Below are 22148 nucleotides of genomic sequence, written 5' to 3' on the forward strand. Positions count from 1 at the left end.
GCATTTAAAAAGATTTTGAGATAAATAGAAGCTTCTCACACAAAAAAAATTTAAATATAAAAAGTCGCTAAAAAGTTAACTGGCTGGGGCTTCCCTGGTGGCACAGTGGTTGAGAATCTGCCTGCCGATGCAGGGGACATGGGTTTGAGCCCTGGTCTGGGAGGATCCCACATGCCGCGGAGCAACTAGGCCCGTGAGCCATAACTACTGAGCCTGCGCGTCTGGAGCCTGTGCTCCGCAACGAGAGGCCACGATAGTGAGAGGCCCGCGCACAGCGATGAAGAGTGGTCCCCGCTTGCCACAACTGGAGAAAGCCCTCACACAGAAACGAAGACCCAACACAGCCAAAAATAAATAAATAAATAAATAATAAATAAAAATGAATATCTGCTTATTAAAAAAAAAGTTAACTGGCAACTATAAAGTGCCATGAAACTATGGTAACTGGACTTCAAATTGTATACAGGTTATCCTGTTGTTTTAAAAAAGTGAAATTAATGACAACATGAATTTAAAATAAGACAATCATTTTCAGAAATTAGAAATGAGTAAAATTTAATAATTTTACTAAACTTAAAAGTATCAATATAAATCTTTAAAATATGGCTTTCTATTCTCATCACTACAATTGATAAAACAGGAAAACATAACCGGAAAAGAGAATTAATTCAGAACAGATATCAGGGAAGAATTTTTCTAGTAGTGAACTATAAACATGAGTAACAAATAATGAAAAACGTATTATGGCAAAAAATTAGAATCAGTTACTAATTACATGATCTAAGTAAGAAAACAGATACCTAAATATGTAGAAGAGGCATTTAAAAAGTAGCCCTAAATTAATGGACAAATGTTTTTACCATCCAAACCTAACTCAGATAATACATAAATCTGCAATGTGTTAAGATTCGGGTATTTCCCAATGCCTATAAAGTCAGCTCTCATTTATCCATAAAAATGTATCCAACAGCAAACCAGCAAGTTTGCAAACAGAATTTATTGTATTCTTCCTGTTTGATTTGCTAACATTTTTCCAACTTAATACCTACTTGGTACTTTCCTTTTGACCTGCCTTCTCAATATTTCACTTTCTCTATCTGTTTATACTCTAAAAGGAGATGTAAAGACTTACAAGCCCACCATCACCAGTCTTTTTCTAGGAAAAAGCAAAAAGGACAGTTCTGCCTCAGCTGCTACATTTAAGAAGAAATGATTCATGCTTAGCGTGCAGTGAGAATCAGAAAAGAACAGGAGGAGCAAACAACAGTATCCATTCCAGTGAAAGTTTATTAATTTGTATGAAGTTAATTTGTGACTCATCCATATTCAAATGAATGAACAAAAACAAATTCCAAAGCTAAATATAAAATGACTTTTGGACTATCCAGGTTTCTGCTTGTTTCCACTTTATGGACAAGACAAGGCTGTGATGCTGGCAATACATTAACACTCTCAGGCCACCAAGATCCCACTCAGTGGCTACAGTCATTTATCAAGTAGGCCAAAGAAGTTTAATATAATATTACTACGAATATTACTACTATTTGTATAGTATACAAAAGAGTTACTGAGCCTCCTGACTACAGCAATCAAGTAGTGACAGGAGACCAGGCCAGAGCTGACTCATGATTTACATTTAACCAGCCTCAAAAAGCACTCAACGTTAGAACCTGAAAGATCCTTAAAGATCATATAGTCAGCCCAACATTATCCTTTTACAGATAATGATATTTAGGCCCCCCGCAAAAGATTAATTAACTTACCCAAGGTTGGGCAGCTTCATGGCAGCAAAACCAGCCCCAGGCCTCTGAGAAGCAATCTAGTGCTTTCTGTAAAATGCAGCATCCCACTCCTGGAGAATATGCTGAAGGAACTGATCTTGTACATGTGAGGCAATTTTTTTTTTTCAGAGTTGGGTGATAGCAAAGGGCTATGTAGTTATATGTGGAGAGATATTTACTTGCTCCATCAACCCTAGCTAAAATGCAGATCTCATTTCATAGGCATAAATAATATCCTGAATTTATTTATCACACATGCGTTAATAACTTTTCTCTCCCAAATCACTGTGGCCTTCCAGAGTTTACCAACGACTGGGGAAAACATGACTAAGAAATAAACTATCTTTTTAACCAGATTGCAAGCCTGTCCTGTTATTTACTAATGGATAGAAAAATATTATTTAATGAGATTAAAAAATAATATTAGCACTTATACTATTAAGTAATCTTTCTCTCTCTGGTGTTTACTCTTTTCTAAAATTTTCTGTAACATAGAAAGTCTTTCCTGATCTATTATTTACTTTTTCCTTGTTAAATATTAATATTCTAATTCACATGAGCCTCTTTCTAAAACTTCTAAGAAATCATAATTCCAAAATCTCTTTGCCCAGTTTTCTTCTGCATATACGTAGTGTTATACAAATCTATTTAAACATATCTTAGAAAAGATAAGAAACTCAAGAATTTATGTGTTTAACTGGTTATACATAGGTGCCATGGTTCTGAATTTTTTAAACCTTAAGAAATTTTCCCAAAAGAAGTTGATATTAACATTTCCTAGCCTACAGCATCCCATTCTTCATTGAGAGGAAGCAGCATAAGTAGAAGTACACATAGAGGGGGAAAGACTGTAGAACAGTCAAACCAAAAGTCTGTCAGGGAAAAAAAAAATCATAGCAAATCTTCCTACATGGCTATAATAGGTACAAGCCAAGCTGCAATTTCCTTGTATCACCATGTGGCTGTCTGGGCTTGTGGTGGGCACTATACTCAATCAGGAGTGTTAAAAGTTGAGGTAAAGGGCTTCCCTGGTGGTGCAGTGGTTGGGAGTCCGCCTGCCGATGCAGGGGGCGAGGGTTCGTGCCCCGGTCCGGGAGGATCCCGCGTGCCGCGGAGCGGCTGGGCTCGTGAGCCATGGCCACTGGGCCTGCGCGTCCGGAGCCTGTGCTCCACAGCGGGAGAGGCCACAGCGGTGAGAGGCCCCCGTTCCGTGAAAAAAAAAAAAAAAGTTGAGGTAAAGAAAACAACTAATGTATGATATCATTTTGTCCATTCATGTCAAAAATATCCTAATCCATATAACTGGTTACTTATATTATGGCTGCTCTCTCTTCATATTCAAATTTAGATGGGGAAATATTTTATGGATATTTACTATCTCTGTTAAACTTAGATGCCACAGAAATTTCAAAGATATGTGAGACATATTTTGAAGCTTACAGTTCAACAGGGCAATAAGCTGTGGACACAAGAGCACAAAAAGAAGACAGTAAAATAAGAACTTTATGAAAGATTAAAGCACAATCTGAGTTCATTTCTTGAACTAGTTTTAGAGGAAGGGTAAGATTTCAATAAGCAGAGAAGAAGGGAACGCCATAAAAAGGAAAACTATGAACAAACGTGGAAGGGTAAAAGGATGTCTGAAGAAAAGTGAGGATAACAATTTGACTAGGATAGGAAAATTCTGTGGAAATAAAGAGGCCAGGATGTGGAGGCTTTGGGGTTTTATTTTGGAGACATATCCAGCTGCTGAAGACTTTTGAGCCCAGGAGTGATATAACAAAAGCCGTATTTTAGGAAGAATAATCTGGCAATGATAGAATTGATAAGGAAGGGATGCTATGCAGGTAGGTCAGGCAGAAAACTACTACCATTGTCCCATGTTCCTGAGCCCAGTAATTTAAGTGTATAAGTCAATGTCAGCCCAAGCTACCAAATTTTATATACATATCTTAAATGTAGTATAGAACTTCTATAGTGATTCAGGAAAACATAGACTTACACACAAGTCTTTTCATTTTCTCTATCTTCACCTTAGGTAACAACTTCTGGCTTGGAATTTTCATTTCACATTTCCTCACCCAATTTTTGTATCAGCAAGACTCATCATCATTCTTTACATATTAGCAAAATCAACAAGATTTACATGTCAGTGATTAATCAGAAGAGTCTTTAAAGCAATTCTAAATCCCATTTTGTTAAAGTAACTGCTTTATATCATACACAATAAATTTCCCCCAAATTTCATATTTTATTTTCCAAGAGAAAGAGCACTTTCTTTCTTGCAGACAGACTACACCTACAAAACCAAAACAAAATGTAAGATAATTATCCAGTGAATCTGTAATAGTTACTTCATAGAAAGAATTTTTAACAGATTGGCTGCCATAAGCATCATGAAAGCAGAAACTAACTGCTTTCTTTGCTTTGGGTGTAAACTAGGCCACACATGAATGTCCCTCTTCTAGAAAAAGGACCAAATCAGGTTAAGTTTTCCACATTTCACAGATTAAGATAGTCTTATTCTATTTGATTTCCCAAAAGAAGAGATTTAATTATATTGTTTCATTTAATAAAAAAGTCATCAAAAAGGTATTTTATATTACTAAAATGGTCATATTACATAAGCCTTACAGAAAATTATGCCTGACTTTTAGTAAATCAGACTTTTGAAACAGTATAGAACAATAGATATTAATTTGAAAAAGAGAACGATTCACTTGGTTTGAGGTCACCTAAAGAACTGCATATGACTACAGCCCTAGGTTTAAGCAGAGGATGGTGTCCCAGTTTGTAAGAGAGCCTTGTCTCTGCTTCCATGACTTTCCATTTGAGTGCAAAAATGTTGCCACTTATCAGTGACCACTGGAACCTCTCCAACAGTCAGTCCAGCTTCCTACCCAGAGGAGCACTAAGCCAGCTGATTGGCTCAGTGCAATCAGACAACAGCCCTCAGCCTCACAGTAGTCAAGGAACAAAGATTGGTGACCCGATACTCAGGAAGAAAAGGACGTAAAAGGCAGAGGAGGGGAAAAAGGGGAGAGGGAAGCATATAACCAACATAAACGTCCAGAAAATCACATTCACTCAAAGAGTCAAAGGGAGAAATGCTTTACCTGGAGATATTCAGACAGGGATGGACTTTTTTTTTTTTAATTTAAGATAAATAAGGAAACCGGTTTGAAACGGTCACTGAGGAAACCCAATTCATATAAACAAACTTAGCTAGAAGCTTTATAAGTACCTTCAGTGGGCAAGGATCTTTTACATATGAACATTTAAAAGTGTAGTTTACTCAACAAATTCACTGAAAGATGTCCTGTTTCCTAAAAACGGTATCTAATAACTGTTCTTTTCAGTGATTCCAGTTCTGCACGCGATTTCAAATTGAAGAGGGAATGGGTGGGGTACAGAACAAGAAATTTTTACAGCATGGAAATAAAAGTATTTTTAAACCTTCTTGGGGGTGAAAAGTTAGGCAAGAAGTAATACGTGGAAACTGTCAAGTGCTTCTCTACACATCCACCCACCAGATACCATCGCAGCCGGCTAGGGGAGTCTCCCTCTTCTTGCCTGACAGCTTCACTTTCTTTGAGGTCTGGAGCTGGTGATCACACTGGCCCGTCATGGTATTTTCATTTAACAAAGCAGTTACTCAACAGGGGAAAAAGCCACAAAGGAGCAGAGCAACTGCTGCTGCACCCGTGATGCAAGTGCAAGATGAGCCCCGGGCCGCCACCGCCGCCTCGGCTCCTCCGTGACGTCCGGGAGGGGTATCCCCGGCTCTCAGGAAGTGGTGGCCGCGGGCGGCTCCGCCCCCACGCGACTCGGGGCTGGCCGGGCCGCGGGGTGTCGGGACGGCCGGGCCTGCCGACTGGCGGGCATCGCCGTCCCACACCCGCGCACGCCCCGTGGGCCGCGCGTCCCGGGCCCTCCCCCGCGACACCCCTGAGGGCAGGCTCCGCGCCCTGACCCGCCGTCCGCTCAAGTCACAGCCCGCGCGTCCCACTCTATCCCACAGCTCACACCCACTCACCCCGACCCCCTGCGCCGAGCCCGGCCCAGCATCGCCGGTCACCAGACTGGGTCGAGCCGAGTCCAAGATGGCGACTCCGCCCCCGCCCCCTCTGCACTCCCCGCGGGGTCTGGGCGCCCCCTCACGCGGCGAGCTGGCGCCCTAGGCCCGACTAAAAATAGCCAGGCCCGACTATATTTGGTGCGGCCGGATCCCGGCGCGGCCGCGCGCACCCCGCCCCGCCCCGCCCCGCGCGCGCCCGGCCCCGCCCCGCCCCGCCCCGCCCCGCCCCGCCCCGCCCGGCCGAGAACTGCTCTGAATGGAGAAGGGGCGGGGGTGACCGAGGGGAACCTACTCCGCTATCTGCCGCGCGCGGCGGCGGCGGGGCCCGGCCAACCGCCGAATTTAGTAACATTGCCTGCGTCAATCACGCGCCTCGCGTGCGTCAGCGCCGCGCGGCTCCAGGTCCTGCTACCCCCACCCGCCCGCCTTTGAATGGATGCAATGTAGCAGCGCCCTCCTTCTTTGTGAGACTGGATTGGAACCCGTGGCAGTGCAGAGGCTCTGTTCCTGTCCGCTAGGTCAACTTTCGTAGTACCCTTCCAGGTCTTCTCCACAGCACCCTGTCTGAAGTGGAAGTGGAGGCGAAGAAATATACCCATACCATATGTATAATTCTAGTTTTGTTTCCAAGTTTCTTGTGGTAGCTCGAACCTTCGATTCTGAATTGTGTGCTCCGCCCCCCCCACACACACGCAAAGATTGTGACAGGTCAAAGACATAAATGTCACATCTGATTCAAGCGGACCACATGGGGACCATGTCTGTCTGCATTGTTTCACTCAAATACTTTCTCCTCCTCAAAAAAATCATTTTTAAAAGAGGTTTTCACCCAGCTGCAACCTTTGGAACTAGGAGACTTTAATTCTGATAAAATTTTGTTTTTGTTTTCAGCAAGAAATTCACACTTAAATTCATCACTTCCAGGAAGAAATTTCTCTCCCTAACAGAATCGCCCAGGCTTTCAGCTCACCATTTCATAACAAATGTGTCCCAGGAGACCAGAGCAAATCCCGTAGCGAGGGACTGACTAATAAATCCTGTTGACTGATTTCGAAATGTTTAATTTGGGAGGTGGGAGGGTAGGCCCGTCTACAACCATCAAAAAGTGAAAGTGCGAGCTGAGAGTTACATTTCTGATGGGAGGGGGGTGATTTGCAAGTCAGACCTGCTCAGCTGTTCAACACGTGTGTGTTTGTTTTACACACAATAAGTAGTTTCGGCTGCAGCGCGCGCGGATGACGGCTGTGCACTTAGTTGGGTTGTAAAGTCCAGTTAGGAAACCCACACTTAAGTGTAAAGAAATACAACCTTATCTTCCCAGAGCCATCGGTATCCCTGTGCGAAATACGCACCCAGCAAATGATGGGAGGAGGAGAGAGATTAGCCTAGGCGCAGGGAGCCAGAGAGACGCAAACAGCTTTAGAACTGTTGCTTGGGGAAAGAGCAGCTGCACCTCGGGGAGTCTTCGGACTGGTGCCTGACTCCTGCACCCGCTGCCAGGTCACTCGGAGAAGCTGGTTGGCTGAGGCTTCCCTTTCGGAAGAGCTGTCCTCTCTCTTACCCCCTCGCCCTGGCTCCCTGCCTCGGGGCAGCCTCGGAGGCGCGCCAGTAGCACTCCTCCAACTCTACTCCACCCGAGTCTGACAGCTGGGCGGTCCCGCCTGACCCGCGGTCGGGCCGCTGCACCCTCTTACAGAATAGCGCCTGGGCAAGCAGCGCGGTTGCAAACGGGTTGGCAGCGCGGATCCGAAAGGCCCCCGGGCCAGGACTGGCCGCGCGGCACAGTTTCCATTGCGCTGCCCTGCAAATAGCCGGGGAACGCGCGCGCGCGCACACACATGCACACACACCCCCTCCCTCGCACACGCGGAACCGGCTGGGCCAGGGGAGGGAGGAGGAGGGTGACGTAGCGTCCCATGGCGTCACATTGACGTCTCGCATTCCAGGCACTCTATGGAGAGGCCGCTAGGGCTCCTGTGGCATAAATGACGTTCCGAGAGAGAGAGCGAACGCGCAGCCGGGAGAGCGGAGTCTCCTGCCTCCCGCCCCCCACCCCTCCAGCTCCTGCTCCTCCTCCGCTCCCCACACACAGACAAGCTCACACCCGCTCCCTCACTCGCACACACAGACACACGCGCGCACACACGCTCCTCACACACACTCCACTCTCTCCCGCGCGTTCACACCCCTCTCGCCCTGCGCCCTCGCGGGTGCAGCGCTGCGCGGCAGGCGGACGCCCCTCCCGGTCTCACTTTGCAACGCTGACAGCGCCGGCGGTGGCTGTGGAGGTGGGAACAGAAGCGGCATCCTACCCCCTGGTCGCGGCCCGAGCCAGGACGCCCGCGGAACACCTCGGCGGCGCTCTCCCATGAATCGGGATCGCAGCATCCCCTGCCAGCAGCTCACTGCCTCTGGGAGCCGCTGGACTTCTTCACAGCAGCCCTTCCGGGACAGCAACTGTGACTCCCGCCCCCCCCGCCGCCCCCAGTGCAGATTTCGGGGCAGCTTTCTAGAAACTCGCTCTAAAGACGGAACCGCCACAGCACTCAAGTACGTATGAGATTCGCTCAGTTAATAGGGGGACTTGCTAAAAAGTTGGCGTGCTGGGAAGCTTAGCTTCTGAAATTGACAACTTTGAGTGTGGGGTTTTCCCCCCTCGCCTCCTCGCTCAGGCTTTGCTCGCGGAGTCGCCGGTGGGTTCTGATCTGAAACTTTTCCCCCGTAGCGGGCCTGCGGGGATCTCTGGAGCTTGTGGGATTCCTCTCCCTACCCAAAGAGGCGAAAAGCCTCTAACAAAGAGGAGGACCGGGATTTGTGCAGTAGCAGCTCCAGCGATGTAATTCAGGGTATTTCGGCTCTAGTTGTCATGGTAATGATGCTCTAGGCGGCGGCGGCGGCAGCGGCAGGGAGTTGCAGCTCCGGTGATGAACGGCAGTAATTTTCCTGCCTTTTAACTAGGATTGAAAATAGGGGCTCCGGTGGGTCCAAGTTAATATGCCTAATGGTGACTCCGAGATGGTTGACTCGGAGGAAGCTTGGGAGGGAAGGGGCCTGGTCAGCAGCGGCCGGAGTTTGCAGCGGCGCTCCGAGGATCTCAGGAAAGAGGGCGTAATTGTAGGAATGTGGCTTATTGTATTGAAATGAGCCTGGGGCTCCACCAGGCACGTCTGCCTGATGTCGCCGACTTGCCCGTTTACACTTTTCCATTCGGAGGTAATCGGGTGTAATTGTCGACCCCAGTGCCCCGACACGCGTGGGAACGGTGTCCCTCTCCTCCGGGCCTTAAGTCAGTATGGGAGAGGCGTGTTTTACTCTTAACTGACAGAACTCGCGCTTTTGGAGAAGTTGCTCGTAGTGTTTTACTCTTCATAGAAATGAAAGTTCTCGGCGGTGAGAGGAGAGCGGTCAAGCGGGCGCAGCCTGCGGAGGCTGACTTCCAAAGGCACCTCTCGAACCTGTTGGAAGCTTGGGTCAGTCGTGAGGGAGAAAGCATTTGTCCCTTCATTCCAAAGTACGTTCTTGGAGATTGTCATTTATTTACTATGCCCACGGATTCTCCAGAGGGAAGAGCTGCAAGGAGTTGGGTAATCAGAAATCTCGGGCTATTATCCCAGAGCCCTAGGGTGCCAGGAGAGAGGTACAGGGCGCCCTTCAGTCATTTCATCACGAATCCAACCCTGAACCTTCTTTTCCCACGACGGAGAAATATTTTAGAGAACTGAGCTGGGGAAAGGAACATCTTCCTAACGCGGCTGCTGAGCACAATGAATGAAGTTTGAGTTTATTCGAGTTCTCTTATCTGAGCAAGACGCTCGTAATGTGAATATCAAAGACCCCTTAGGCCACAGCAGCCTCCACACCCGCTCCCTCTCCCCGCACCCCCCACCCCCCCACCCCCACCCCCTCTTCCCTGGGACCGTGCGCTCGCAGAAATTCTCCCCCGCGGTTTGTCTCCTCTCCCTCTGTCTTTCTGAGAATCTCTGTCTTTGCCTTTCTGTCGGTCTCTTCTCCACTCCTACTGCCCCCGCCCAACCTCCGCCCCCGCTCCCCAGGGTTGGAAACTCCGTGGAGGAGCCCCGGTCACAATGGTGCGTTTCACGGTTTCCTTCACACACTTCACCACGGGGAGGGGAACACGGGGGTGTTCCTTTCGTCTGCCCACGAGAAAGAAAGGGGCTTTGACAGAGGTAGTTATTTCTTCCTAATTTACAACCCCGAGGCTCCGTGCTCCCGGCCGCGGCGGCCGCGAGCGGGAGCGGAGCAACGTGTTTCCAGGCTCTGAGGCTTTGCCTAGGTAACCGGTCGTTTCGGGGGGTGGGGTGGAGGGGCGGAGATAGCCGAGGGGCGCTCGGCTCGGCGGCTGTAGGAAGTGCGGTGTGGCTCTTCCCCGCGAACGCCGGGCGCTCGAGGGGAGCCCCTTCCTTGGGGAGACGCTACCCTCGCCCACCCCAGTCAGAGGCCTATCCTTCGAGAAAGACTCCGCTTGAAAGGCCGTGGAGAAGGGCGGGAATGCGGGCACCTGGAGGAGGTGGTGGGAGGTTGCCAGAGACTCCCACTGAAGATGCGGGAGGGACGGGAAGCGCAAGCTACAGCCGTGGGAAGATCCGCCCTTGCCTGCGCTAGGGCGAGCGCAGGCTTTCTGTAGTATCAGCTGGGGCTGGTGTTGGGGATGGCAAGGGAATCCCCCATTTCCTGGCCGTCGAGGGCTCCCCGGATCTGGGGGCTCCGATACCCTCTTTCCTTTCAGGCAAGCCCGGGGCGCAGGGGCGGCGGGAGACGAAACTTATCCGACACCCGCGGCCCGCGCACTCCCGAGGTTTTTGGAATTTTGGTAGTTTGGGGTTTTTTTTTTTTTTTTTTTCGAGTCCCCGTTCCCATCCCTTAAGCTGCGAGTGGGTCCGGGCAAAGGGGGCGCTATAGGCCGGAGTTTGGGGCCGTGTGATCCTTACCCGAGGCCCGCCGAAATGCGCTTCTAGCTACAAAGTTTCGCTAAGGCTTTGCGCAGAGACGCTCGCCCCAGAGCCACTCTCAGCGCCCTCCGGAATGTTCCCCCCTCCGGGTCGCCGGATGGCCCCGAGCCTCGAAGTCGCCCACCCTCTGGGATACCGCCCGCTGGGCGCAGGGGGCCTCCCTCCCCTCTCACCACCAGCCGCAAATGCCAACCGCCTTGTGCCTCGTTTCCAGCGCCGGCCTATTTCCACTGTGTCCTTTTGTTTGCTTGACCCCTGGCCCCCGAAACTCACGGCTAATAGAGGCGAAGCTCCATTAGCATTTAGAATGAAAAGCGCGGACTTTCTTAATTCCTCGGGGCATTCATGCATTCGTTCCGTACCCTGTGCCTTTCCTATGCAACGTGTAAAATTTGTATTTGAGGGGTGGGGGCGGGCGAAGTTGGAAAATATTTTCCGCTCGTGCACACTCACAGACTCCGATTCGGGCGGAACTCCTTCCTCAAGTGTTCTCCATTCTTCGGTTTTCATGACATCGTTAGCTTGGAACCAATTGTGGGGGCAGATGGATTAATTTCTGGGCGACGACTGGCTGCGCGTTTTTTTAGCCTCGGTTCGGGAACCACAAAACCGCGGTGAGCGCGGACAGCCTTTCCTCGGCTCCTCCAAGGCGCTGTGATGCTTGCTGCCCGGGGACTCCGGTCACCTTAAGCACTGCTTTCTTACCCTTCTAATTCTTTTGTAATTAATGCATTTCTAGAGATCTATTCAACCCTCACCTCTGTACGCCCAGTCCAGGCCGCGGTGACCCAGCGTGGTCTCACTGTGACCTTTGTCCTCTCTCCTGGTGCCCGCAGAGCCCACTGCGGAAGAGCGCAGCCCGGCAAGCCCCAGCCCTGAGACTGGACCGTCAGCGGAGCCGGGCAGCACCTCCGCCGCTTCGCCCCGCCGGACGTCCCCGCCTCCTCCACTCTCAGCCTCCGCTGGAGAGACCCCCAGCCCCACCATTCAGCGCGCAAGATATCCTCCAGGTAGGTCTGAAGGCGCGACTCCTTATTCCTCCCGGGCTGGGATATGTGGGTGGGGGAGCCACATACCCAGCAAGCAGGCTGGTCGACTTGCCCAGCGCCAGGACAGCGAGTGACTGCTGGCCGCAAATTTCATGGCACAGGTGGCTTCCTTGCACGAATCTCCTCTGGATACCACACCCTGTTGCTACCTAGTGGAGCAGCCAGATTAAATTAATCGTATTGCTCAAAGATATTTTTCCTGAGAAAAATGCAAATACACCAACAGATTTGGATCTTTTATACATTTTAATGTCTTCATATTTGCTCTACTTTTAATGCTAACGCGTTTAAGTTATGGGATCATTTCGAACAATGCAAAGCATTTTTGTTTGTATAAAACGTAAATCATTTGGGTGCAGACATTTGGATTATTGAAGCTCAAAGGGAAAGAGAGAAAGCATTTGAGCTGAAAACCAAGGAGTAAATTTGATTTGGGCAAAAGAAAGGATTGCAGGTTTGGCTTGTAATACCTCTTTATGCATTTGGTAAAGGGATACCAGGTGCCTGGCCAAAGAGATGCAGATAAATAGAACTCAGTCCCAGCAAGCTCATCTTCTATCTGGAAACCTCAGAAAGACACAAAGAAGAGCAATAGGTAGGGATTGGCAAAGAAGAATGATAGAAAAGACTCATGGAGAAATCCAAGGGAGGAGAACAAATGAAACATCAGGCAGTGTTCTTTCTTTTAAATGACTAGCCTTTCATTTCACCCCAACAACTGGACAGCAGGATAAGTGCTCTTTTAACTTCAAACTAATGAGTGTTTGTAGGGCACTCGGAAAATAAAGGCTTGAACTGGCCTCTCCTCATCACTGCTTCTTCCACCAGGCCCTCAACACCTTTTTACAAGTCAAGATTTCATCCCATACATGTATGACTCAATCAGATTTGGAAATGTGGGTAAGAGCAAGATGTCAAAGGAGATGTGAAGTATTCACTTTTCTATTAGTCACACCTTTTACACCATAGACTCCAAAGACACGTTAAGCACGTGGTTTTCTTTTGGCTCAGAAAAACCAACCACCAGAAACTGCCCAGTTTACTATTTATATTTAACTATAAAGAAAGGGAAATAATTAGATAAATTATCCACTAGATCCAATATTTCTCAGGGCTTTCTCATCCAGTTCAACCTCTCTGAACAATAGTAAGCACTCCAGATATCATTGCTTTGGGGGCTGAGAGAAACTAAACCTATTAAGAAACTGCTTTCTTTTCTAGGGGTGCTAATTCTTCTGTCATAAGAAAATATGTAGATAACTAACCTATTATGACAACTGTAAACTACTGTTATAAAGCAGCCACTGATATATTTTATTTCTTAGAATGGGGGGGGAATACACACACACACACACACACACACACACACATATATGGCAGAGAGCAAGTTTGGTGGGTGTTTTGTTGCCGCTGCTGATCTTTTTCTTTGCAGATGGTGCAAACTCCCCCGAGTCCATTTCCTGGACCTAGGTTCCTACCTCACCACCTAGCTGGCTGAAATCAACAGGGGTCCAGTTTGAGCAGGCTGCTAGCCCTGCTTGGAGCAGTAGGGAGAGGGTGGGAGAAAGCAACCACAATGTGTGTGGGTAGCCTCAGTTGGCACTCATAAAATGTTAGAATGTCACTGGGCCAGTAAGTCCCATGTAGGACACCTTTTTCTTTTTTCTTTTACTAACTCATAGGTTTACAAATCAAAGCGTGTGACTTGGGGGACCAGTGGTCTCTTTCACCCAAAAGAAACCAACATGGCATTCACTGGATTTCTTCTTGTCCTCCCAATTTGTGGCTGAGGTCACTTCATTTAATCTCTAGGGCTCAAAACCACTTTTAAAAATACGACTGGGCTTATGAGGGAAGACATCAAAATTCACAGATATAGTGGAGGACAGGGCAAGGGAGGGAAGGTGGGCACAGAAGTCCTCAGGAGGCTGGGTTTTGGCAACCTGTGGCCCCTTTGGCAGTTTGTCAGGGATTCAACTTTCTTCCCAGGGGACGAAGGAAGGAAGGAAGGAAGGAAAGAAGGAAGGAAGGAAGGAAGGACTCTAAGTCTATGATACTAGAATGTGGAAAGAATGTCACTTCCTCTCTATTTCCCATATTAGAGAGCGACAAGTCCATTGCTACCTATTAGCTAGGAAGAGTGCTGACTTGCTTCTGAGAGACCTTTTTCCTCTCCCTTGCAGATATGCCCTGCGTGCAAGCCCAGTATAGCCCTTCACCGCCAGGTTCCAGTTATGCAGCACAGACATATGGCTCGGAATACACCACGGAGATCATGAATCCTGATTACTCCAAGCTGACCATGGACCTCGGCAGCACCGAGATCACGGCCACGGCTACCACGTCCCTGCCCAGCTTCAGTACCTTCATGGAGGGCTACTCGAGCAACTACGAACTCAAGCCCTCCTGCCTGTACCAAATGCAGCCGTCGGGGCCCCGGCCTTTGATCAAGATGGAGGAGGGCCGCGCGCACGGCTACCACCATCACCACCATGACCACCACCACCACCACCACCACCACCAGCAGCCATCCATTCCACCCCCCTCCGGCCCGGAGGACGAGGTGCTGCCCAGTACCTCCATGTACTTTAAGCAGTCCCCGCCGTCCACCCCCACCACGCCGGGCTTCCCCCAGCAGGCGGGGGCGATGTGGGAGGACACGCTGTCCTCGGCACAGGGCTGCATCGCACCCGGCCCGTTGCTCGACCAGCCGATGAAGGCGGTGCCCACGGTGGCAGGAGCGCGCTTCCCGCTCTTCCCCTTCAAGCCCTCGCCGCCGCACCCGCCCGCGCCCAGCCCCGCAGGCGGCCACCACCTCGGCTATGACCCGACGGCCGCCGCCGCGCTGAGCCTGCCGCTGGGAGCCGCCGCCGCGGGCAGCCAGGCAGCCGCGCTCGAGGGCCACCCTTATGGGCTGCCGCTGGCCAAGAGGGCGGCCGCGCTGGCCTTCCCGCCGCTTGGCCTCACGGCCTCCCCCACCGCATCCAACTTGCTGGGCGAGAGCCCCAGCCTGCCGTCACCACCCAACAGGAGCTCGGCGTCGGGCGAGGGCACGTGCGCCGTGTGCGGGGACAACGCCGCCTGCCAGCACTACGGTGTGCGCACCTGCGAGGGCTGCAAGGGCTTCTTTAAGGTGAGCGCTCGCCCCTCCGGCTCCCTCTCCCCTCCGCAGCCAGCATCCCCAGACACCCGCTCGACTGAGCGTCTAAGCGGGCCCTTCCCGGTTTGAGAGGTGTACTGGTTATACTGTGTATTTCAGTAGCCTTTCCTAGCACCCTCACACCCACTTTCTCAGGGCTTTTTAACTTGAAGTCCATTACAGGAGGCCCAGACGGGCTTGAGGGGGCTGTGAACTTCCTGACTTGGCGTTACCTCCTGCTTATTTTTCTGGAGAGAGCTTTCAGCAGATTCGCAAAAGGATCTGTGACCTCAAAAATGCAAACACCTCACTGTGTTCCTCTTCTGTCCATCCAGGCTGTCTGAGGGAATAGAGTCTGTGTGCCAGGCCCTGGGTATTTGTATCTCATTTAATCATCCTAGGAAGAGCTAGGACTCTAGACTCAAACAGAACTGACATTGAATTTTGGTCACCCACTAGCTATTTTTACTAACAGCGTCTTGAATGTTTAATTACCCTTGTTTCATAGATGAGGAAATGGAGGCTCAGGGAGGTTAACTGCCCCTGGACACACACTCAGAGAGTGAGATGAAGGCAGGATGCCAACTCATGTTTGCATGACCTCAACGTGCATGTCCTCTTCACAGCTCTGCAGCTGCAGAATAGACAGGGGCAGCTGGTGGGTGCAGTTTGAGGCAGCTTGCTCTGTAGAAGATAGTAGCTGGGGTCTCACCATTCCACTCCACTTCTGTACCACACAGAGTGGGGACACTCTTCATTATCTCAGAGACCCAAAGGAGAATTTTATAGTGGGAGGGTCTTCAGCCTCCCCCTTATTTTGCCCAGGAGGATACTGAAGTCTAGAGAGGTGATTTAGTTGCACATGGGGACAGTTCCAGCTGGTTTCTCCTGACTCTTGAGTTCAGTGCTCTTCTCACCACTCAGGGGGAACAGGCCTTGTTCTCTTGCAGCTCTATTTTTGCTACTGACTCCCAGACTTCTTCAGACACTTAATTCTGTGCCACCCTCCCCACTCCTCACTCCTCTGGCTATTATGTCAGGCATTTGCAAACCCCCAAATGCTCAATAATCACTTCCTAGCCCTCAGTGCTGGGCAGGGTGGAGGGAGAGGAAAAGCTGGATGCTGATTGGATAATGAGGATTTGGGAGGCCAATAGGATGTATCTGGGAGCATGCTGGAATTGGAGTCAGAACACTCAAATAGGAGTCCTTGATCTGTCACCTAACAATTTTATGATGTTGGGCATGACATTTCCTTCCAGGCCTCAGTTTCCCTATCAGGTGAATAAATTTTAGAGAAAGGCTGTGAGTATTAAATGAGAGAAACATTTATGAAAGCACTTTATAAGCTTTAAAGGGCCATAAAAGAATAGTTCACTATAAATGAAAATACAAACATTTATAAAAAAAATGCACGTGTGCATTGGTATACATACCAACAAGCAACAGTTATTTTTGATCTGGAGATAGGAATCATGTGATTAATTTCTGCAGATAAATGAGAAAATGCTTATGGAAAGGTTTTGCAGTATGTTAAATGCCATTCAGGAGATATGCAGGATTATGATGTTTTAAATGTAGAACCGTCGGTTTAGCCATTTTTTTCTGTCTTAACTACTCAAGGTTTACGTTCAAGTAACTGTATTCCTTTAGCAGATTTGCTTTTTGCAGCATTTCAGCGGAAATGCTGAAAGACAGTGAAATGGGCAGCTGAAAGGGGGAAAAGAAAGAAAAACAAGAGAAGTACAAGTAATCCACAAATATAATCACCCCTGAATTGACCAAAATACAGGAGTAGTGATACATTCCTCGTCTAGAAATGTCAATTAAGTGTTCCCCAACAGCATCCTTTTTCTGTAGCAATATCTTGAAAACAAATCTATACTTGAAAGGGTAGGGGTAGGATAAAGGAGAACCACCCCACAGATCTGTTAATTAAGGGAACTGGAGCAGGTTTTACCCAGTGGCTTTCTACCATTAAATTGAATTCTTTAAAAATGTGACATGAAGTGCAGTTAATGATGGGAATTCAGTGATTGAACCATAACGATCTCTCCCTGTCCTTAAACTATTGTGCAGGCATACACAAATGTGGGGAAGGTTTGAGGTTATTGGGAAAATGTATACCTGAAGCAAAATGCCACCAGCACTGAAACTAGGATATCCTTGAGGACAATGGCAAGAAATAGAGTTTTTTAAATTACTTCATGTTCAATGAAAGAGAGCTTCATTTAGGAAACACAAGTTTCCTACCCTTACAAACTGCTGCGAATTTAAATGGTGGAAACCTCAGAAGTATGTTTGTGTTTTGGAAATTTTGCATTTTAAACTAAAGTCACCTGCTAAAGCAGGGAAAATGTATCTGGCTTTAAATTTTATATAAGCAGTTTAGAAATGATATCTTAAAATGAAATTAAAAGGTGATAGAGTGAAAACTGATACAAGGGGGTTGAGAATTGCTGAAAATTAAAAAAGATAGAAAGTAAATCTATTTAGAATTTTAGACACAAAGTAGATCACCAATCCCAAATTACCTGGATTTCTTTTTTTTTTATGCAGCCCAGGCTTACCAAATAAATTCCAACTTTCTGCTCTATTTGGAGTTGAATAGATTCAGGTAATTTCTGAATGAGTGGTAAATACACATCCATTTGCACAAATGTTTTTAATTTTTTTTAAAAAAATCAAGCATTCTCTTATATTTGGAGCATAAAATATCCTTTATTATTTCCTGTTTCATTTTAAAATTATACGTGATTCTAAAGAATACAACATTATTTTATAACCAGGCCCAAGTTTTATAATACATCTTTTACAGTATGGTTATTTGGTGTCTGTGTCAATAGTCATTTATGAAATAACCAATTAATGGGAATTTTCATTGAAAATATATGGCTCTCATATTCCTTCTTTTATCTCATTCTTCTTGTTTGTTTGTTTGTTTGTCTTCTTTCTTGGATGTGATAGAAGTTTTTAGTATCCCGTTTTACGATTTTGCTTTCAAAAATGAGAAATGGACAGTTTACCATTCTTTTAAAAATAAAATACACTACACAAGCTGATTAAGTGATTTTTTTTGCACTAAAACATTATTTCCTTTTGTTAAAACTAGATAAGTCCTTGTTTTTGCTTTTTATGATTTCATCTCTATTGGGGAACAAAGCCAGTTTCTGTGATATTTGACTTGCAATAGTGATATCCAGCAAAGTACATCCCAGATAATTTTGATTTTATTTTAATAAGGTCAGCAATAATCAGGGGAGTGGAACAAGTAGAAAATTGTTCCCGAAGGGATATTAAAAGTGAAGATAATCTAATCCTCCAAGGTATGATATGTTGACCTGGTAATTTCAGATATGATTTTATCATTCAGACTTGGGTGTCTCCTGAGACTTGCTTCAGAACAATCCGAGATGATTTTCATTGTCAGCAGCTAACACTAATAAAATTGTTTTTCCTGCAGGCTAGCGTGTTAGGAAATTAAATTTATCTAATTATACAAATTGCACTGTCGCTTTTCACATTGTAATTAAAATACATCTTGTCAGGTCCTACCTCTTTCCAGAAACTATTAGTTGACTATCTCTGTATTGTATTTCCTCAGAGAACAGTGCAGAAAAATGCAAAATATGTTTGCCTGGCAAATAAAAACTGCCCTGTAGACAAGAGACGTCGAAACCGATGTCAGTACTGTCGATTTCAGAAGTGTCTCAGTGTCGGAATGGTTAAAGAAGGTATGGATATAATGCTTTTTGTCCAGCTTGCTTATAAATATTCTCAGATATCACTGAAAAAGTTAATATTTACATTAGAATGGTGAAGTTTCCTAGTTTCCCTTTCTTTCAACATTTTATTTTTATGGTGTGTATTTACATTCAAAAATAGCTGAGGTCTACTTATTCTAATTTCTCAAAATCAATAGAGAGCTTGTGTACATACATCTTTGTTCTATTTGAGAAGGAGACTTTTAGGGCTAATTCATTACCAAATGTAAGTATGGGTGGCTTTTATGCTGCTTGTTTCAACTCGCATTAAATCATTGTGTGACTATTACTCCAAACTTATTGCTACTTTTAAATGGTTGGTCTCATTAATGATTTGCTCAACTGTAAAGTGTTTTGATTCCTTTTTGTGATTTATGGCTGTTCATGGATATCTTTGAAGACATTTTTTCTCTGTTTCTCTCGGTATCAGTCGTCCGTACAGATAGTCTGAAAGGGAGGAGAGGTCGGCTGCCTTCCAAACCAAAGAGCCCATTACAGCAGGAAGCCTCTCAGCCCTCTCCACCTTCTCCTCCAATCTGTATGATGAATGCCCTCGTCCGAGCTTTAACAGACTCAACGCCCAGAGATCTCGATTATTCCAGAGTAAGTTTTATGATGTCTTGCTCTTGAATGAATGGTCAGGGTCTCTATTCATGGTAATAGTAGTAAGAGTGGATTGAATGACTTTGTGCCTGGCACTGTGCTCAACCGTTTTCATACCTTTTCTCTATTTTTCACTTCACTTAGCAATTCCAGTGCATCCATTGCACCAAATAATTTTTGCCTTATTGAATCTCTAAATGCCTTAACAAATGAGCCTGACAGTGCTGCACCTGTCATACCCATTGTTGCAGGATTCCTGATGGTTGTGCCAATGAAAATCTGCACAGGTGAATTACAATTTGTACATTTCTTTCATGCTTTAGACAAAGTGACTACTTTTTTTTTTTTTTCCATATTGTGACCAAACCATCTGGGTAAGCTTCAAGTTATCCTTAAACAGTTTACCCAATTACACGGGCATTGACTGACCTACTGCTTATACTGAGGGATTAAACCATTGACGGAGAGGAGTAAACTCTGGCCTTGACATCGGGAGGTGTCAGGAGGACTGGGATGGAAGGCTGCCTCTGCTGCTTCCTGCCTGTGTCACCTGGCTCCTGCTCTTGGCTTTCTCATCCTTACAGTGGAGATGATTACAATATTTAACCTCAGAGGGATGTTTTGAACATCAGTCACACAGGAATGACAGTTGAGAAAACATTTGAAAATTGTAAATGATTACCAGTGTTGCTATTTAAGCCAACCAAAATATATTAACACTTTAATTTCATATGGGATATAGTAAAATATCATCAATTTGAACCCTGCAAATTCCCAGGAATTTGGATAACACAAAGAAGAATGATGAGAAAGGATTTTCTGAGCAAAGGTATAAACATTACTGGAAGGCAGTTTAAAAAGAGACAGAAAAGCAGACTTCTAGTAAGACAAGGTCTCACCAAAGAAGAAAAGAAAAGAAAAAGATCTCAATTATTGAGCAATTTCTACATGCTAGGCATTGTGGTACTTTGTCTCATCTAACTATTGAAAGAAGCATGAACTGTACGAATGGTTAATCCCACCGTAAGACTAGAAAACTTAGAAACACAGTTTACGCACAGATAAGAGAGATACCAGTCCAGGGATCCCCAGTTGGTTGATTTGGCTTGGCAGCAGCTACCAGATTGCCCTCTCCAGGTCCAATCAGTATTTCAAACTTCTGGTTGAAGGGCTGGCCAAGAGTGTGAGAGTGTCTGCCATATGCCCTCCTTTTAGGCTGCAATGTTGACAGAAGTGAAGGGGTGATTTGTGTATCTGCTGTGATCTTCCTTCCCTCATCCCCTCCCTCATTGTAGGTTGTGAAGCCTCCTCTCCACACTTGAGCACAAGACTTCATATGAGAAGCATGGTAGACCCTTAGCATCAAAGGTTGAGGACTCTTACTCTGATTACAAGTAGCATCTCTTGACTGAAGTCAAGTCTCAAATAATAGTCTAACAGAATAATGCAGTGATTAAGGGCTTAGGTTTTGGAACCATGCAGGCCTCGATTAAAATCCCAGCACCATCATGTACTAGCTGGGTGATCTTGAGCAACTGATTAAATCTTTTAATGCATCAGTTTCCTCATCTGTGTTATGGAGTAATAATAATAATACCTACTTCCCAGGGTTTAACTTCCCAGGGAAGTTTAAATAAGATGATACTTGTCAAAGCTTTAGCACAGTGCCCTGTATGTTATCTCCTTGACCAAAACTTCTTATTCTATCCTTTGTTGAATATTCTAATGAATATAAACACTACACATGTCAGGTACTATGTAGCAAAACCACTAAGGTAAGTGTTATGATCTCTCATAGATGAGATTAAAACTGAGAAAGGCTAAAGGACTGACTTGCCCAAGGTCACATAGTAATATGTATCAGAGATAGAATTAGAAGCCAAGTGGGCCCAATTTGGCCCCCAAAGTCTGTGCTCTTAAAACCATAATTCCTTGCATCTCTGGTTTCAGTGAGAGTGGGTGATGGAAGAGCATTTGGGAATAAAAATTTTTCCATGAGCCAACTCTGGCCTTCCCTTATGCAATTCATCTGAATTAATGAAGCTTCTTGGCACTGCCTTCACTGAGGCTACAGCACACAATCTGACATTGTTCTGGGGCATTTGAAATCACTACTGATGGCCAGTCCAGAGGTTTAGTCCACGAAGTGATTTGGTGGGTTGGGGGGGCCCAAATTATCCAATTATTGGTCTACATGGCCTAATTAGTTATTCAGCGGCAAACCCTACCCCGTACTTTGAGTTGTCCCAGCTGGTAACTGCCTCACAGTGAAAAATCAATCCACTGTGTTTGCTTGCTTCTGCACCATTCAGGGTGTTAGACTAGAGTCATCATCCTCATCAACAAACATTTATCCAATTTAATTGTTAGCTTTGCCCAAAATAACAGATTGACCATGCCAGAGTCTGGGTCACACTGATACTACCTTTGGGGCCTGGCTCAATTTTGTAAAGCGTATTTATTTTAATTGTATTGTTTTGGAATTGGGTTGAACCTCATAGCTTGGATTCTCCTGCTTTTAGATAGCTTTACAAAATTATCAAAAATTGGACCCAAATCAATTATATTAAAAGTCTTTTCAAATAAAGTACAGTGAGTTTTCATCAAAAACTTGGATGAAGGCAGAGAAAGCATGCTGATCACATTTGTGGATGACAGAAAGCTGGGAGGGATCGCTAATATGATGGATGTCAGTGTCAACATTCAGAGTGATTTCGACAAGCTGGAACAGGATGGGCTGAAACCATCGTGAAGAAAGGTCACA

The 22148-nt window shown here is 46.3% G+C and overlaps 1 protein-coding gene and 1 long non-coding RNA gene across 5 annotated transcripts in view; one reads left to right on the forward strand and one right to left on the reverse strand.

The window, feature by feature from the left end:
- LOC308619533 overlaps positions 1-5951 on the reverse strand; it is a 553523-nt gene extending 547572 nt beyond the window's left edge. For all 4 annotated transcript variants that reach the window (XR_014016202.1, XR_014016203.1, XR_014016204.1 and 1 more), the window contains exon 1: positions 5818-5951. This is a non-coding gene — a long non-coding RNA (uncharacterized lncRNA). The remainder of the gene's footprint in view (positions 1-5817) is intronic.
- A 5716-nt stretch (positions 5952-11667) lies between these two features.
- The window catches only part of NR4A3 (nuclear receptor subfamily 4 group A member 3), a 38048-nt gene continuing 27567 nt past the window's right edge, over positions 11668-22148 (forward strand). The window contains exons 1-4 of the mRNA XM_081236308.1: positions 11668-11839; positions 14062-15011; positions 18622-18751; positions 19212-19384. Coding sequence (XP_081092434.1) covers positions 14064-15011; positions 18622-18751; positions 19212-19384 — 1251 coding nt within the window. The 5' untranslated portion in view covers positions 11668-11839; positions 14062-14063. The remainder of the gene's footprint in view (positions 11840-14061; positions 15012-18621; positions 18752-19211; positions 19385-22148) is intronic.

This window comes from Mesoplodon bidens (genome assembly GCF_964165515.1).
Source record: "Mesoplodon bidens genome assembly, chromosome: 6".
In the NCBI taxonomy this organism is placed as follows: domain Eukaryota; kingdom Metazoa; phylum Chordata; class Mammalia; order Artiodactyla; family Ziphiidae; genus Mesoplodon; species Mesoplodon bidens.